Source organism: Taudactylus pleione, unplaced genomic scaffold (assembly GCF_031769625.1).
Source record: "Taudactylus pleione unplaced genomic scaffold, aTauple2 ptg000336l, whole genome shotgun sequence".
Classification (NCBI taxonomy): domain Eukaryota; kingdom Metazoa; phylum Chordata; class Amphibia; order Anura; family Myobatrachidae; genus Taudactylus; species Taudactylus pleione.
In genome coordinates, this window is record NW_028284737.1 from 1,581,426 (window position 1) to 1,600,436 (window position 19,011).

General features: G+C 46.5%; 1 protein-coding gene across 1 annotated transcript; it reads left to right on the top strand.

Moving 5' to 3' along the window:
• The first annotated feature begins 802 nt into the window (after positions 1–802).
• PHETA2 (PH domain containing endocytic trafficking adaptor 2) lies at positions 803–16,870 on the top strand. Its single transcript, XM_088443871.1, has 2 exons — positions 803–876; positions 14,859–16,870. Exon 2 carries the CDS (start codon positions 14,882–14,884, stop codon positions 15,632–15,634), a length of 753 nt encoding a protein of 250 aa, XP_088299997.1. The 5' UTR covers positions 803–876; positions 14,859–14,881; the 3' UTR covers positions 15,635–16,870.
• The last annotated feature ends 2,141 nt before the right edge of the window (positions 16,871–19,011 follow it).

A 19,011-nucleotide genomic window follows, 5' to 3' on the forward strand; every position in this document is an offset into this window, starting at 1 on the left:
CCTGTGATGCACGGGCACGTATGGTCGATATCGCCCATTGCCCATGCATGCAGGCCAACTTGGTCGATATCGACCAGGTTACTATAGGGACCCGCGATCGTTGATTGCTATAGTCGGTGTGCGGGATGATCGATATTGATCGTCTAGCACACCCGGGAGATCAAACAACTATATCGTTATTGATCGTCCACTCTAAACGCACCATTAAGTGCCATAGTGGGGAGTAAGAATGAAATGTCTTGCTCCATAAGAAATTGTGAAAGTTCAGGTCTCGTTATCAGAAATTCATCCCTGACTGATACTGAGCCCCAATTTACGTACTTTTATATTGTATTTAGTTCACCATGTGGAATCCTTAATAAATATAATAGTATTAAAATGTAAAAATTACTCAGGCACTAACTGGCAATATGATTACAATGCTGAGAGAACTGATCTGTTCTCATATAAATGCAGTGTTAATGCTTTTAAAGCAAGGGGTTAAAGTTAGCATTGCAAGAGTATGTAACATTTACAATAGTAAAGCATATTATTTCGGTTAGCATTATGCTCCTGATTCCTGAAGCAGTTACTGTCTCATATAGGTATGCGGTGTGTTTGTCAGCAGGACATTTCAATCTCATAAAACGTGGCAGGAAAGAAGGATGAAAAAAATCTTCAGAAGCTAACAGGAAAACGTGGATTCGAAAGCAGAAAAGTTTGATCCGGAGTGAACAAGCTGGTGTTACAGCTTTACTGGATGGCTCCGGTTTCCGGGATTTATATGCACCTCATAAGTGAAGCTGAAAAGCCTCAACAAACTTGTTGGAAACAACAGCAAGGGATCTAATATAGGAAAAACAAACGGGAGGAACCCAGAAGTTCAGGACCAGCCAGGTGAGATTCATTGGCCTATCAACACACTTTGGACACAGAGTACAGCATTGTACCTGTTTACCTTACTGTTCTCGACATGTTAACTTACTTCACTTACGCTTTAATCAAGCTTATTTTAATAAACACAGTCAAATAAACAAATGATAGAATATGAACAATGATTGTATATCATTAGATGGTATCTTTAATAAGGTTGTAGATCAGTCTTAAAGCATACCATATATGCAAAGTAGTGCATAATGCAATATAAATTTGTATGGGATTGCTTATTAAGCAATGTTTACACAGGATAGGAATAGGTTGTCTGTATACCGTATGTGTGTTTAGTCACTTGTTATTATGGCCTTATGGAGTCTATTCATAAAAAAACATGAAGTTGCACACTATAAACATCACTATATATCGCATCACATCGATGCGATATATAGTGATGTTTAGTAGCCATTCATGTATACTTACCTGTCTGACATCATTGGACGCTCCACGATCTCCTGTGCGCAGTGAGAATGCAGACCTATCAGGAGCCCGTTATGCCTGCTTCTCACTGCGCATGTGCCGGCGTCCGAGAGCAGCAGGTCATGTCAGACTTGCTGCAATGGACGCTGGGAAAAGGGGGCGGAGCCAGTGCCGGATGCCGGGCAGACAGCAGCTTCCCTACTCTGTTCGCCTTGCGGTACAGATTACGCAATCTTCAGATGGCGAATCTGTACCGCAGGAGAGGAACGGAATCGCACTCACCATACAAAAGTTCATGGAGCAGGGATGCAGCTGGGAAGGAATACCCTTCTCCATGGTAATTCCCTCTATAAATCGCCGAAAGCAGTGAAAAGCCCTGTTTTCAGCTAAACAGGACTTTTCACTGCTGTATGAATAGACCCCTTAATAGCGTATCTGTATATTCTGTCTTAAGTGTAATTGGTTTATTTTTGAATTGTATAAAAAATCCCCTTGTAGACCATATGTAGTAACTCCTTTGTTCTACATCTGACTTTTAATTAATCTGAAATGCATTTTTACTTTTTAAATATTGCATATAGTATTATTATTATTATTATTATCCTCTATTTATATGGCACCACAAGGGTTCCGCAACATCTAACAAAGTACATAATCAATTGAGCAGAACAAAAGAACAGTGACTTAAGGAGCGTAAACACTAGACGATATGCTCCCTGAGCGATATCGTCTAGTGTGTCCCTGGCAGGGTGTGCTCAATGTCGTTCATAACATTGAGCACACCCGCTGAATGATATCATTAACGATATCGTTCAGCGCCGGGCTCTCTCCCCCATTCCATAACATGCAGCAACCTGACGACATCGTCAGGTTGGCCTGCATGGTACATGATGAACGATGACGAACGACTCGCGGGAACGCGTGTTGTAGTTATCGTTCATCGATTTTGTGTTAAAATTGGACGATAAAGTGGACGACTGAACGATAACGATATTGTTATCGTTCAGTCGTCCACTTTAATCGCCCAGTGTGTATGCACCATTACAGTATAAGACAAGTACATGGTATATAAACGTTTGTGCAACAGCAGTCCTTCAAATATTGTAGTATGGTGGCAGAAGTCAAGGGTTAGGTTCCATAAGTAAGAGTAAGGGCAAGAAAAGCACATGGAAAAGAGGACCCTGCTTGTGCGAGCTTACATTCTAAAGAGTAGGGTTAGACAGACAGGGGTGACACGTATGTGGTAAATAGTGACCATGGTACAAAGTGTTAAGATGAGAAGGTTTTGATGAAGAAGTGGGTCTTGCAGAGAGGTGGACAGTCTGATAGGGAGCGGTAGAGATGTTTAGAAATCTCCCCTCTAGAATGTAAACTCACGAACAGGGCCCTCTTCCCTCATGTGCTGCCTTCTCCTTACTTATACTTTCATCTACTCTTTACTCCTTACACTTGGTTGCTTACGCCCTACTGCTTATTTTAAATGTGTTATAATCGCTAATGCAGCAATGTGTATAAACCATGTCCTTGTCCTGCATTGTATTGTACTATAAGTTGTTCCTTTTTTTTATGTACTTTGTAAGGTGCTGCGGAACACTTGTGCGCCATATAAAGGATAATAATAATTCCAGAGGTAGGGAGCAGCACATGCAAAATCTTGGAGGTGGTCGTGGGAAGTAGTAATCAGTATGCATAACACACATGCACTTATGGTCCACGAATGGCCAGTGAGGAGTATTTTCTTACTGCTGCCAGTCAGTACCAGCAGGGAGTTGAGCAGGGGTTAAAGTGGGTCAGAAATGCGTTCCGTCACTTCTATTTGGCGACTGAACCAGTTCCGCCTCCTCCGACCCACCTCAGCCCGGCGCCGCAGGGAGGCTCCATTTGTTGGACGCCTGCTGAGATTTTGTTACCAGTGGGCATCCGGGTCTCCCAGAACCAGTGGAAGCCGGAGGTTGGAGCTTAATCCTGAACTCCGGCTCCCCGAGTGTGCAGTGCACTATGGGAGAGACGTCATGACGTCTCTCCCATAGATCAGAGGAACAGCCAGGCGGACAGGAGGCAGCGGACGCAGGAGCGGGGCTTAAGGTAGGTATTGTGTTTTCTTTTTTGTGTAAGCGGGTTCGCTATAGGGGACATAACTACTGGGGGCATTACTCAGGGGGCATTACTATTGGGTGCATTACTATTAGGGGAACTACTACAGTGGCCATTATTACAGGGGCACCACTCCTGAGGGCACTGCATAAGGGGCACCACTACTGGGGCACTGAATAAAGGGCACCACTACAGGGGCACTACTACAGCGGGCACTCTATAAGGGGCACCACTCCAATGGGCATTGCATAAGGGGCATTACTGCTGTGGGCATTGTATAAGGGACACTACTATTGTGGACATTATGTGTATTAGGGAATTACTACTGTGGGCATTGTGTAAAAGGGGCACTGCTGTTTGTCATACATGAATAAGGTGTAATGTGAATCAGGGGTGAATCAAGATTGTGCTACAGTGTGGTGTCATTTGAATACTATTGTGTGACCACGCCTTTTTCGTTTGAGACCACGCCCCCTTTTTGCTGCGCTCCTATGGCATACACTGTCTCTTTTTTAAAAAAAGTGCTGATGGGGGTGGTGAGTTCCACCACTTCTCTAGGACCACTTTAAGCACTGGAGGTGAGCACATCACATAATTACCCTGGCAATCTTTTGTTAAATGGGAATGTTAGAAGTATTACTGTGATGAGTGGCAGCAGAAAATCTGTGTATAAACCATGTCCTTGTCCTGCATTGTAGCAGGCTTGCCTACCCTCACGATTTGGCCGGGAGCCTCCCGATTATCGGGTGCCGCTCCCGGCCCCCCGGGAAGGCAGGCAAGCCTCCCGCAAGCCGCCATCCTTCCCCCCCGCCTTGCACAGTTACTAGCATGACCCCCGCAGCGGGGGCCCCGGTGACGCGATTCGCGCTGAATCGCGCCATCGTAGCCCCGCCCCTTGCTTTACAATGCCGTTGACCCCGGCATTGTGAAGAGGGGGCGGAGCCGCAATGACGCGATCTCGCGGCCACGACCCCGGCCCGCACTGGCCACGCCCCCGCAACAACATTACTGTGCGGCCACGCCCCCCGCTGTAAGCTGACATTCAGCCCCCTCCCGGAAGGAGGGAGCTGAATGTCGGCAAGTATGCATTGTAGTGTACTATGAGTTGTTCCTTTTTTTTTTAATGTACTTTGTAAAATGCTGCGGAAAACTTGTAGCGCCATATAAAGGATAATAATAATAATTCCAGAGGTAGGGAGCAGCACATGCAAAATCTTGGAGGCGGCCGTGGGAAGTAGTAATCAGTATGCATAACACACATGCACTTAGGGTCCACGAATGGCCAGTGAGGAGTATTTTCTTACTGCTGCTAACCAGTATCAGCAGGGACCTGAGCACATCACACAATTACCCTGGCAATATTTTGTTAAATTGAAAGGTTAGAAGTATTATTACTGTGATAAGTGGCAGCAGAAAATCTGTTCTGTCGCTGCATAATAATAAATAGAACCCCAAGTCTGATCTTATATGGGGATTCTGAGTAGCATTTGTGTGTATGCATATTTATCATAAGTACATTAGTATTAAGGTGTATTATGTTAAATAGCTTTCTACCATTTCAAGTTTACATAGGGAAAATGCCATTTGAAGAGCTGTATTTCAAAAAGTGTAAAATGAATTAGAAATTTGGCATGTCAACAAAGAACCATACTGCAGTTTATGTATCATTTTCTGAATTGTTCCTATGTACTAATAGCACAATGCATTAGATTTCACAGAAATTTCCGGCAGTTAGCTAATTACCTCTGCAGATCAATGGGGACTATGAATTTACGATCTCTGCCCTATGTACCAAACAACTCCGATTGTTAGAGGACTGTGTACTGCGCATGTGCAGCCCTCCATCTGCTAGTCCGCTTGCAGTACCTCCCAGCCGCCGCCCGTTTGGAGGCAGAGCAGGGGCATTCCTGGGCAGCGTTCCTGTTTTCCGGGAGGGACGAGGCCAGGGTCTGTGTCAGTGGATGCAGATTTTCTGGCCTCGCACGCTGGTAGGACCCAGTCAGGCTGCGGTAAGCTTCAGCTATCACAGCCTAGCCAAAAGGGCCAACCATCGCAACCAATGGTCGTGATGGTTGTGATGGTGATCCCAGGCTGGGACCTCGGGGTCGCAGATGCAGCAAGAAGGTATCTGCTTCCTACAGACACCTCCAGCTGCAATTTAGATGGACGCTTGTGCGCAGCTCTGCAATTCCGTCCATCTCTGAATCAGGCCCACTGTGCGCATATGCATTGTCAGCTCCCCCAAAGAAGTCCTTCACTTGTGTCAAAGACTTCTACAAAATGCTGGGGACTTAGGGCTCGATTCAGACCCGCTCGCTAGATGCGTTCGCATGCACCCAGCATATGCAAATCCCGCGATCGCACGGCAAGGCATTAGTATGCCCACTATGTCTTAGCGTGCGATCGTGGTGTGTAACTAGACGCCCACTAGCCTGTCTTAAGACACCCACTAATGCACGTCATCTCCAGGAAGTGTATGCAACCATCGGTAACATCGAGTACCGTCGGATGCACACTTGTTGTTGACCATACCCTACCGCAAGCACTGCGAGCGATTCAGTGTAAAATTCAGCCAAGTGACGTGTACTATGACGCTGCGTCTTAATTGTGCACTTCTCTAAAAACAGCGTTGAGACGCTCAGGCATGCCTGCGTTCGCACCACCACTCTCCCGTTTCTTTCGACCAACCCCTGTCAACCTACAAACTCCTCATCCTGTCACTCAAACTTGCGAGGCGTCATGCACAAGGGGCGATCACCTGGTGATCACACGGACTGGTTCGCGCACGTGCACTGCGATGCCTAAACATGCACGCAATGCAAACATCAGCAGCCTGCGTGCGAACGCTTCCTAGCGAGCGGGTCTGAATCGGGCCCTTTACTCGCAGGGACAGCGGTTACGGCAACTGCGATCCCTGCGAGTTCCCCTTTGTGCAAGATGGGGATATTTTAATTAAGGATGAAATTATCCCCTATGATATGGATCCTTAATAATCATGGCAATGCCACAATTATTGATACATAAGCACCATAGCATCTTACGTGGAATAACAATACATAGTAATAATGTTATTTAATATTTATAAAATCACTTTTCTCCTAATAGGACTTAAAGGTCTCTAACTCTTTTTTTTTTCTTCATAAAAGTATGTAAAAACTACAATTTCTGCATAATTTTATGGTTTGTATCTGACCTCTATGTACCAAACCCTGAAAAGCAAAGTTTTTTCGGAGTTTGACCCTTTAGTTTACACCAGGCATGTCAAACTCAAAATACCAACCGGACGAATATTCAAGATCTACGAGTGTGTGGGCCGCAACAAAAAAAAGTCTTATATGCACTTTTGAAGGGTTTATTATTAATAAAAACCAATGCATTGCCCCCTGTAGTAGTGCCCCTTATGCAATTCTACCCTGTATTACAGCCCATTTTGCAATGCCCCCTGAATTTGTGCCCATTATGCAATGCCCCTTACGCAGTGCCCTAGTGCCCCAGTAATGTCCTTAGTATTGCCCCTTATGCAGAGCCCCTAGTAATGCCCCTTATGCAGAGCCCCCAGTAATGCCCCTTATGCAGAACCCCCAGTAATGCCCCTTAAGTTGTGCCCCCATTAATGCCCCTTTATGCAGAGCCCCCAGTAATACTGTCAGTAGTGCCCCCAATAATGTCCCTTTATGCAGAGCCCCCAGTAATGCCCCATATGTTGTGCCCCCTCCCAGAATAGAACACGCCCCACTCACCTGTCTGTGTAGTACTTACCTTTCTTCATGACGGCCGCTGGGCACTGCTCCAGTCCTCGCTGTCCCGCATAGACGCTGCCGCTGGATCTGTGCTCCCATCGTGGCAGGGGTGTGGGCCGCATATTTTATTTATTTATATATATATATATATGAGCCCACACTCTGGGGCCGCAGAAATTGTTTATTCAGGCCGCATGTTTGACATGCCTGGTTTACACCATCTTCATATGATATAAATCGCTTTAAACCTATGGAAGCTTACAAGCAGGAGAGAGATCTTCTCAGGGGCTGGCTGGCAACTTTTAGCCTGGGGGTCAAATGCATGCAGGTGGCTCTGGCAGAGGAGTAGCGTGTAGCCAGGGTGCACGGAGCACGTGCATGCGCCCCCCCCCTCAAGTGTTCCAGGGAGGAGGCGGGTCCATATGGAATTAATGTAAAGTAAAAATAAAGATATGGGGCAGCCCCCTGTAGTAGTGCCCCCTGTGCCCCAGGAGAGGACCCCCTTATACAGGCCACCAGTAGTGATCCTCCTATGCAGTGCCCCCAGTAGAGGTCCCCCCTTGTGCCCCCAGTAGTTAGCTTCTTATATAGTGTCCCCAGTAGTGGTCCCCCCTGTGCAGTGCCCCTTGTGGCCCCAGTACTGATACACCCTATGCAGTGCCCCCAGTAGTGGACCCCCTATGCAGTGCCCCCAGTAGTAGTCCCCCCCTTGTAGTGCCCCCAGTAGTAGTCCCCCCCTTGTAGTGCCCCCAGTTGTAGTCCCCCCCTTGTAGTGCCCCCAGTAGTGCTCTCCCCCCAGACACAGACTGCCCGTGGCCCATGGCCCGCATGGCGCTGCGGCCCGGGGGGCACATGGCACCCTGCCCCCCGGCCCAGCCCGCCACTGGATCTTCTGATCTCTTTCCTGCAGCCCCCGGCCGGTGGTAGAAACTGACAATGTTCCTCTAGACACAAAATATCTACTTATATACCCCACCCCCGAGCCAAGGCAAATCAGTTTCGTAGGTGCCTGGCTTGGAGTCGGATCACCTCTTCAGAGGGGGGCTGTTGGACAGCCCCTGAAGTTTCTTCCAGCAGCTTGTGCTGCGATGATATGAGCGGGCAGCATGGACAAGCTAATTAGAGGTCTATGCTGCCGCTCCTTCACCCCGCTGGGCCAGAACGCCGGTACTGATCCGGGGATGCTGGCGGGTACCAGGGTCTCAGCTAGCGGGAACTCCGGTATTCCAGACTGTGGCCGGATTTACGGGGATTCAGGTAAGCGGCGGGAACCCACGGTGGGTTACCGTCAATTCACAGTCTTATTTGTCCCTAGGCAGGGGGCTCCCTGGGGACAGGCTGCGCGTGGAGCAAGCTACTGATCCTCCGCTTCCACTAGACCACCAGGGACAGCGGGCTGCAGCAGTATGGAAAATGCTCCAGCGTCCCAGGGGTTAATAGCATGCTAGGGGTGTGTGCTTTCCCTTTCTCACAGGCGGCGCCTCCCCCACTGCACAGTGCCTTTCCATAGCGGTCTGGCGGGCTGTGGCAGCATTCCTTCCTCGGCCCTGTCTCCTATTAGCTCCTCGGCAGCCATTATATAAAAGTGGCGAACGCTGCTGGATTCTGATATAGGGGGCATCGCGGTCCGGGTCCCCCGCATACCTCTCCTCCGCTGAGGTCAGTATATGTAGCACTGTTTCCTACCAGGCTCTGTGTCTGCATAGTTGATCATAGTGCTTGTAATGCAGGCATTTACACTCATCATGTCTGAGAGTGAACGTGATTATTCTCCTACTCTCCTAAAATGTACCACATGCTCAGTACTGTTAGCGGAGGGTGATGTGAACACTGAGGGTTTCTCACATTTATATAAAATATGTATTTGTGAGAATTGGTATTGCACTCTGCCATATTTATGCAGTAAGTTCCTGAGGCTTGACAAGCATCAGATAGGACTAGTATTTTGTTTTACTACTATAATGAGTATATATGATGTATATGCTATGTGGTCGCATTATACCCGGTGCATGCTGTGTGCTATTACCATGCGGTTGTGCCTGCAGGTATGACGTACACCCTGCTGCTCCACTCTACCTGTACGGGACAGGTACGTGAGGAGAAACAGCTAATTCTCCCTCCCTGGTAGTTCACATAGTGTTCACAGTAGTGTCTCTCCCTCTACCTTTATACAGAGACTGACTACTACCTCCAGTCCACTTTGCAGGGATTTCCCTTAAGCCAACATGGGGCACGCTTTAGGTGGAATCTGCATATTGCGCCCTTTCGGCCACTCTTCGCCTGCGCGATACTTTTTCGCCAAAGCGAGACCTTTTCGCAAATACGAGGTTTCGCGGGCGCAAAACTTTTATGTGTAAAGGTTATTCTGCGGAATTCCCTTCGTCAATGATATCACAGGAATGTTAGCTGCAGGTTATCCATTTCCTGTAGTTCATTACATGCCTAGTGAGTAATGCAACCTTGCCTATGTTCACTCGAATGCTACGTATCGCAAAGTGGTACTTTGTTGGAAGTCCATATACTCCCTTACAGGGGGGGGGGGCTTCCAGACCAGCTATGGCTAAGCTGGAGAATGGAACAGGCCTTGGATCCATATATGTTAATGTGGCAGCCTTGGTTATAGGTCTCCTCACTTCTAGAATTTCCTCGGCAGCAGTTGCAGCGCGCTGCTCCCTGTGGTGGCGCTCATGGAGAGCTGTTGCAGACTCCAAGAAAGGGTTGGAATGCTTACTCTTTAATGGTAAGGTCCTCTTTGGCCCTGATCTGGGAAAAAATTGTGAGCACTTTGGCAGCAGCTAAATCCGCATGTCTGTCATCGGCCCAAGTTCCTTCAGGGTAAGTCCAGAGAACAGTCTGATGGGACGGGTCTCCCCCTGGGGGACCCCAGGGCGGGAGGCCGCCTTCTTCAGTTTGCCCAGTGCTGGTATCAGACTACTACAGACATTTGGGTAGGAGAAGTGGTCTCTCACGGTACGCCCTCTCCTTACGCAGGTCTCCCAGCCGGTTTTTCACCACAGGCCTTCAGTCAGTTCAAGACAAGGCCCTGGGATTCCAGAAAGTAGGGCACTCTATGCTCCAAGCCGGGGTTATAGTGCCTGTTTCGTTGCCTCTGAGAAGAACGGGGTTTTACGTCCAACTCCTTTCTGACACCCAATGGGTCCTAATGGCCTATTCTCAACCTCAGGTCTCTCAACAAGTCTTTGAGGGTCCCTTGGTTCAGGATGGAGACCCTGCGTTCCATCATATTGGTTATGGAGCCTGGGGATTTTATGGTGTCCTTGGACATCCAGAATGCCTACCTGCATGTCCCAGTTGCTTTAGCTCACCAGCGGTTCCTCAGGTTCGTAGTGGTCAATCAACATTTCCAGTTTCAGGTACTGCTCTTTGGCTTTTCCACGGCACCTGGGGTGTTTACCAAGGTCATGGCAGTTATGGCAGCAAACCTGCGGATACAGGGAGTCCGCCTGTTACCCTATCTGGATGACCTTCTGCTATTAGCAGGGTCTATGGGGGCACTTCAGGGTCATTTGCAACGGAGAATATCTGTGTCGCAAAACCACGGCTGGCTGATAAACTGAAAGTGGTTCCTCACAGACAACGAAGGATCTTTGTGACAGAGGAAAAGATCTCTGCGTTACAGGCAAACATTCATATTTGTCTTCAGAGTCGCCGAGTATCCCTTCACTCGGCAATGAGGTTACTGGGATCCATGGTGTCGAAGTTCACCATGGTAGAATATGCCCAGTTTTCACTCCAGACCTCTGCAGAAGTTGATCTTCTCCAGATGGAATGGGTTGCCCCATCGGATAAAGACACTGACAATGGTGCTTTCTCCAGAGATACGGCTGTCTCTGGCCTGGTGGCTACAGACGTCCCACCTCAACATGGGATGCCCCTTTTGGATCTCGGACTGGGTCCTCCTGACGACGGACACCAGTCTCCTAGGTTGGGGGGCTGTGACAGGTCCACATTTCTTTAGGGAGGGTGGCCGACAGCAGAATCTGCTCTTCCAATCAACATATAGGTGCTTTGAGTGGTATTCAGAGCTCTTCAACAAGCTAGACTAGGTCTTCACGGAAATCCTGTGCAAGTCCAGTCAGACTACGCCACCACAGTGGCTTACATAAACTGCCAAGGAGGAACCAGAAGTCAGGCGGCCCTGACACAGGTATCCCGCATTCTGGCTTGGGCGGAAGGCAATTTCCCAGCCATCTCGGCAGTGTTTATACCAGGAGTCTACAACTGGAAGCAGACTTCCTCAGCCGTCAGGACATGCATTCAGGGGAATGGTCTCTTCACCAGGAGGTGTTTTAATTCCTAGTGAACAAGTGGGGCCTTCCAGAGATAAACCTCATGGTCTCCTGACTGTGTGCGGGTCAACAACAAGAGACGAGGAGGTTCTTCTGGTAGACGCTTTGTCGGTCCGGAGGACCTTCCAGTTTGAGTACCTCTTCCCTCCGTTCTCCCTTCTTCCTCGAGTACTTCGGAAGTTCAAGCAAGAAGGAGGCATGCTCCTGTTGATAGCTCCAGCGTGGCCCAGACGTCACTGGTACTCAGATCTTTGGAGTCTCTCCATAGACACTCCGATGCTGTTGCCTCAATGTCTGGACCTATTGTCTCAAGGTCTTTGCCATTACCTGGACCTGGATCGTCTGTCTTTGACAGCGTGGCTGTTGAGACAGCCCTTTTAAGGTCCAGGGTTTTTTCTAGCTCTGTAGTTAACACCAGGCTCAGAGCTCGGAAGCCTGCTTCTGCAAGAATTTACTACCGAGTGTGGCATACATTCTTTGAATGGTGTCGCCCTAGAGGCTATGATCCTCAGGTGTTTGGGATATCCAGGGTTTTGGCTTTCCTACAGGCGGGTTCAGATCACGGTCTTCGCCTTGCTTCCCTGAAGGTGCAAGTTTCTGCCCTGTCAGGGTGGTGTCAGTGTAGGATTGCTACTCTCCCTGATGTCCGCACATTTATGCAAGGTATACTTTGTAGTCAGCCTCCCTTGTTCCACCAGTGGCTCCTTGGGATTTAGCTGTGGTCCTGAGGGCTCTCCAAGGACCACCATTTGAACCACTGGGCTCAGTGGATTTCAAATGGCTTACAGCTAAGACTGGGTTTCTTCTGGCCATTGCTTCGGTCAGAAGGGTGTCAGATTTGGGGGCTCTCTCATATCGCCCTCCCTTTCTGATTTTTCATAGGGGCAGGGAGGTGCTTCGCACTCGCCCTGGTTTACTACCTAAGGTGGTATCTAGTGTCCACATTAATGAGGAAATTATAGTGCCAGCCTTTAATTCCCCACAGCTGGTGTGGCCTCTTTGGATGTGGTACGTGCTCTGAGGATTTATGTTGACTGTACCAATTCATTTTGGAAGTCGGACTCTTTGTTTGCCCTCTATGGTTTCCGTTAGAAGGGTTGGCCTGCCACTAAGCAGACTTTGGCAGGGTGGATTCGCATGGCAATTTCTGAGGTTTACATTCATGAGGTCCTTCTTGTACCATCCTCTGTTAAAGCTCATTCTACTCGGTCTGTGGGTCCTTCGTGGGCAGCTCGTTGTGGTGCCTCTGCTGTTCAGCTTTGCAAGGCAGCCACGTGGTCTTCTGTCCATATCTTATGTGAGGTATTATGTATTTGATACCATTGCCTCTCAGGAAGCTTCCTTTGGGCGGCGGATTCTCCTTTCAGCACAGGAGCATCCCCACCCTTAAAGGATACTGCCTTGGGACATCGCCAAGATATCCTGTGGATTCCCTATGGACCCTAAAGTAGAAAATATGAGATATGGTAAGTACTTACCCTTGTTATCTATTTCTATGAAGTCCATAGGGTTCCAAAAGACTCTCGCCCTGTCGCACCAGCACTGCAGATGGGCTTTGTTCTAGTCACCAGTTGTTCCGTCTCCTTCTTCTGGTGAGAATGTGATTCTTGTGTGTTCCAGACTTTCTTCTCTCTCTTTGTTCTCTTTGGTCTCCTCCTCCAGCCTATGGCTTGTTACGTAACTGATTTGCCTTGGCTAAGGGGCGGGGTATAGGAGAGGGACCCCAGTGCATCCTGGGAGGCTGCAAAATTAACTCTGAGGTGCCCGATGTCTGCCGCCATCGCCTATACCCCAAGGTATCCTGTGGAACCCTATGGACTTCGTAGAAATAGAGATAACAAGGGTAAGTTCTTACCATATCTCTTATTTTTTTTATTAAGATGATAAGAAATCATGTTTATTAGAAGAAAAGGGTGATACATCTACCATTGAAACAGTCAAATTATGAGTTTTTTGTTTTCCTACAAATTCAAGGGGTAGTGTTCATGCTAGGTCCAGCATCGGGCAGGGTGCTGGATCCAGAAAGGTGCACTCCTGTGCGTCCCCCAAAAGGGGCGTGTCTTTAAGACACGCTCCCTCTTCATCAGTCTTGGGGATGTCTCTGTGCCCCCAAGCTCTCCTGTCTCTGTGAATAGATCACCGGCGGTGAGCGCTGCATTGCATTTTTCCCACCCGCGGGACACTGCTACCCACAGGCTGGAGTGGCACCCACCATATTGTTTTAATGGGGTGCCGCCAAGGGGTAGTGTTCACGCAAGATCCGGCACCAGGCAGGGCGCCAGACCTAGAAAGGGGCACTCTTGCGCGCGCCAGACAAGGGGACATGGTTACGAGAAAAGGGGCATGTCTTTAAAACGTGTCCCTTTTTCATCACTCTTGGTGGCGTGCTCAGCACTTACGGACATGCTGGGCTGCCCCCAAGCTCTTCTGTCTCTGTGAATATATCTATTCACTGGCGGGGATCGCTGCACCGCAATTTTTCCCACCCACGGGCCGCAGAATTGGGACGGGACCCGCCATGTTACTTTAGCAGGGCATTCTGCCCTTTTGAAATCAGGCAGGGCATGGCACCCCGCTAAAACAGCCTAGCAGGAACACTAAAGTGGTATAGAGACTTATTTAGAGTTTTCCCACTCAAGCTCTGTTACAGGTAAATCTAAAAGTCTCCTCCCACACACACCTTATTTTCTTTTAAGGGCCTATGAATTAATAATAGCTGCGCTGCATTTATTAAGGTTCCATATCAAGGGTGGATATTTTCATTTTTAATGAAAATATACCCACTATGTAAAAAGGGATCTCCTAGGGACAATGGTTGAGGTGTCCCTGCAAATTATATCCCCAGTATATTGTAGAAGTCTTTCACGTTCTCCGGAGAAAGCTGACACCTTGGAGGCTGTGGGAGAGAGGTCGGAAGATGGTGTAAACTACTGGGGCCAAACAAGCTGTGCTTTTTGGAATTTGGTACAGATGAGTCCTCATATATCTAGCCTCCTTGCGTGTTAAACAGCCCTTCTAATCGTGCCATGCCATGTATGTGGACACATCTGTACATAGGTCTGAGATCGTAGTCCACATTGATAATAATGGGGACTAATAGCTGCAGTGCTAAATAGTACTCTGCCGGAGATTTCTGTAAAATCTCTTGTATTGTGCTATTAGTAATTAGCTACAATTCATAAAATTATGCAGAAACTGCAGTTTATACATCATTTTATTAAAAAAAAGCTTGATACATAGGCCCAATTTTTATATTATAATATTTGTACATTGTTTACATTAAAATACTATTGAATGAAAATTACTTTTCTTTCTAACTTTTACGTTTTGAAGGCTGGCCTAACTATGGTTTTCAATTGTGTTGCTGTTCTCTGTTTCACAGATTATTTTCTCCAAGCATTGAGCATGAAACTAAATGAGAAAAATATGGTGCATTATGCAACCTGTGACTCTCCAGCAGACCACACTGGATACCTTTACAAGAAAAGAGAGTGTCACACTAACTACAAAAAGCAATGGTTTGTCCTGAAAGGAAACCTTCTCTTTTATTTTGAGGATCAGGAAAGCCGAGAGCCTTCAGGAATGGTTATATTAGAAGGGTGCACTGTGGATTTATGTCAGTCAACTGAAAAATATTGTTTCACCGTCAGATTTAAGGGTGCTGGCTCCCAATCTTACATCCTAGCAGCAGATAGTGGAGAGGAGATGGAATGCTGGGTGAAGGCTCTAACCAGAGCTAACTTTGCTTATATGAAACTGGTAGTGAAAGACCTAGAGAGAAGGCTGGAATTGATGCAAAAGAGCATTGTACGCAGGAAGAATAACCAACATAAAGTTAAATGTTGCTCTGTTGCCAAAGTGAGGCGGGAAAATTCCAGGTCTTCAAAAATAGTTAAACAGTCATCCCACACAGAAGATTCAAACATGGAGAAACATTTCCAGAATATTCAGTCGCCTTTTCGCCTTCATCAACATGGTGCATATTGGATTAATACATCTCCATCAGTGACACCTTTAAAATCAGTGCAAAGCACAGTATGTCCTGGAACAACATGTTTCTCCAAATTGCATGAGTGGTATGGTAAAGATATAGAGGAACTAAGGACACTATGGAAAGGGAAACGCAGAAACCAGATGGACTTTACAAAAGGCAGCTAAACTGTGAAATATATATATATATATAAAAAAAATATCATACGAACTCGTCATTCACATGCTTTTCAGACTGCAACTCCTTTGACTACAGGGAATGTTGGTTCCAAAATATTGCAATAATTTGTTAAGCTGGCCACCACTTCACGGTCATTCCCATCTGGCCAGTCCCTACACTGATTCTCAGATAAATGATCTTGGTCTGCCACCTTTGGCCCAAGCTTGCATACATTTTAAACATGAATGTGGGTCCTGGCTTAAAGAGACAGGACCACACCCAGGGCTATCAGTTAATAAGCACCTGGGAAAAAGAAAAAAGTTTGTCTTACATTTGAAAAACAGGGTGCCCACAAAAACGTGTGTGTGTGTATAGGTGTGTATAGCTATTATTCTGGCAAAATAGATTCAGGAACTGGGGCTGAAGATATAAAAACTATTATATATATAGAGAGAGAGAAAGAGAGAAGGCACTCAAAAGGGACTTCAAAATTAAACTTATCTTATGGATAATACATTTTGGCACAGGACATTATGTCATAGTTAATGAGTGGTTCAGGATATATATATATATGTACTGTATATACTGTTGTGAGAGGGGTTGTCTATCGCCTGGCCAGTTTGTCCAACATCAGGAGCAATGAGCAACAGGTGTGTGAGTTTTATACCCTTCCAGTGCTGCTGACTTCCTGCTGGCTCTGGGGGACCTGGAAAACAAGGAGTTCCATATCTCCACTTTGAGCTGTGCAGTCCAGAAAACTTGGAATTCCAAACTTCTATTATAACTGCAGAATGTGCTGGTCTTTTTTTCCTCCCCTTGGAGGGAGCTTATCCCACAATTCAGGTGAGAGACAACCCCTCTCACCACAATACACAGCAAGCCGGGCACTCCCAAAATATAGAATATAACTGGCTGTGATGCCCCTCTAGCATGCCATGACACCCAGATGCAGGAATGCAGGGAAGGTAGCACTCAGCAGACTTGTAAAGCATAAAGATAAAAATCCTTTAATCCGATGTTTCGAAATCTAAACACAGAATACATTTATGTTTTATTCACACCTTGTACACAGTTTATTTTTGAATCTCACTCACCATACAAAAGTCCATGGAGCAGGGGTGCCATTGGAGAAGGAATACCCTTCTCCTTGGTAACCCCCTATATGAATCGCCAAAAGCAGTCAAAAGCCCTATTTTCAGCTAAACAGGACTTTTCATTTCTCTATGAATAGAACCCTTAATAACGTATATCTGTATATTCTGTCTTCAATGTAATTGTTTTTTTTGTATTTTATAAAAAAAAATCCCATTGTAAACCATATTTAGCAACTCCTTTGTTCTTCATCTGACTTCATTTGAAATGCATTTATACTTTTTAAATATTGCATATAGTATTGTTATATAATGCAATATTATATGGCTCCACAAGGGTTCCGCAAAGTCTAACAAAGAACATAATCAATTGAGCAGAACAAAAGAATAGTGACTTACAGTATAAGACAAGTACATGGTATATAAACATTTGTGCAACATCGGTCAAGCCCTCAAATATTGTAGTATGGTGGCAGAAGTCAAGGGTTAGGTTCCATAATTAATAGTAAGGGCAAGAAAAGCACATGGGGGAAGAGAGTCCTGCTCGTGAGAGCTTACATTCTAAAGAGTAGGGTTAGACAGACAGGGGTGACACATATGTGGTAGGTAGTGACCATGGTACAAAGTGTTAGGATGAGAAGGTTTTGATGAAGAAGTGGGTCTTGCAGAGAGGTGGACAGTCTGATAGGGAGCGGTAGAGATGTTTAGAAATCTCCCCTCTAGAATGTAAACTCACGAACAGGGCCCTCTTCCCTCATGTGCTTCTCCTTACTTATACTTTCATCTACTCTTTGCTCCTTACACTTGGTTGCTTACGCCCTACTGCTTATTTTAAATGTGTTATAATCGCTAATGCAGCAATGTGTATAAACCATGTCCTTGTCCTGCATTGTAGTGTACTATAAGTTGTTCCTTTTTTTTAATGTACTATGTAAGGTGCTGCGGAACACTTGTGGCGCCATATAAAGGATAATAATAATAATTCCAGAGGTAGGGAGCAGCACATGCAAAATCTTGGAGGCAGCCCTGGGAAGTAGTAATCAGTATGCATAACACACATGCACTTAGGGTCCACGAATGGCCAGTGAGGAGTATTTTCTTACTGCTGCTAACCAGTATCAGCAGGGACCTGAGCACATCACACAATTACCCTGGCAATATTTTGTTAATTGGGAATGTTAGAAGTATTATTACTGTGATAAGTGGCAGCAGAAAATCTGTTCTGTCGCTGCATAATAATAAATAGAACCCCAAGTCTGATCTTATATGGGGATTCTGAGTAGCATTTGTGTGTATGCATATTTATCATAAGGACATTAGTATTAAGGTGTATTATGTTAAATAGCTTTCTACCATTTTAAGTTTACATAGGGAAAATGCCATTTGAAGAGCTGTACTTCAAAAAGTGTAAAATGAATTAGAAATTTGGCATGTCAACAAAGAACCATACTGCAGTTTATGTATCATTTTCTGAATTGTTCCTATGTGCTAATAGCACAATGCATTCGATTTCACAGAAATTTCCGGCAGTTAGCTAATTACCTCTGCAGATCAATGGGGACTATGAATTTACGATCTCTGCCCTATGTACCAAACATCTCCGATTGTTAGAGGACTGTGTACTGCGCATGTGCAGCCCTCCATCTGCTAGTCCGCTTGCATTACCTCCCAGCCGCAGCCCGTTGGGAGGCAGCGGGGGCATTCCTGGGCTGCATTCCCGGAAATGGGGGTGGGTCGCCACTGTTTTCCGGGAGGGACGAGGCCAGGGTCTGAGTCAGTGGATGCAGATTTTCTGGCCTCGCAAGCTGCCAGGACCCAGTCAGGCTACAGTAAGCTTCAGCTATCGCAGCCTAGCCAAAAGGGGCAATCATCCCAACCGATGGTTGTGATGGTGATCCCAGGCTGCGACCTCAGGGTTGCAGATGCAGCAAGAAGGTATCTGCTTCCTACAGACACCTCCAGCTGCATTTTAGCCACAATTATTAATACATAAGCACCATAGGATCTTACGTGGAATAACAACATTACATAGCTTAAAGTATGTTTGTGGAATTAACCCACCAATTAAGCGTAAAAGAGTTCTCACTTATATTAAAAAATTAAAGGTCGATATTGCTCTGCTACAGTAGACCCACCTTACTGTGCTTGAGACACAGAAGCTTGCCATGTATGATAAGGTTGTTTCTACTTCAGGGTCCATAGGGTATCCACAGGATACCTTGGGGTATAGGTGTGACGTCAGTCGCAGGGCACCAAAGAGTTAAGCTTTCAGCCTCCCAGGATGCACTAGGTCC

Coding starts and splice junctions, on each gene's coding strand:
- PHETA2 (XM_088443871.1), top strand. CDS start 14,882: ATGAAACTAAATGAGAAAAATATGGTGCATTATGCAACCTGTGACTCT.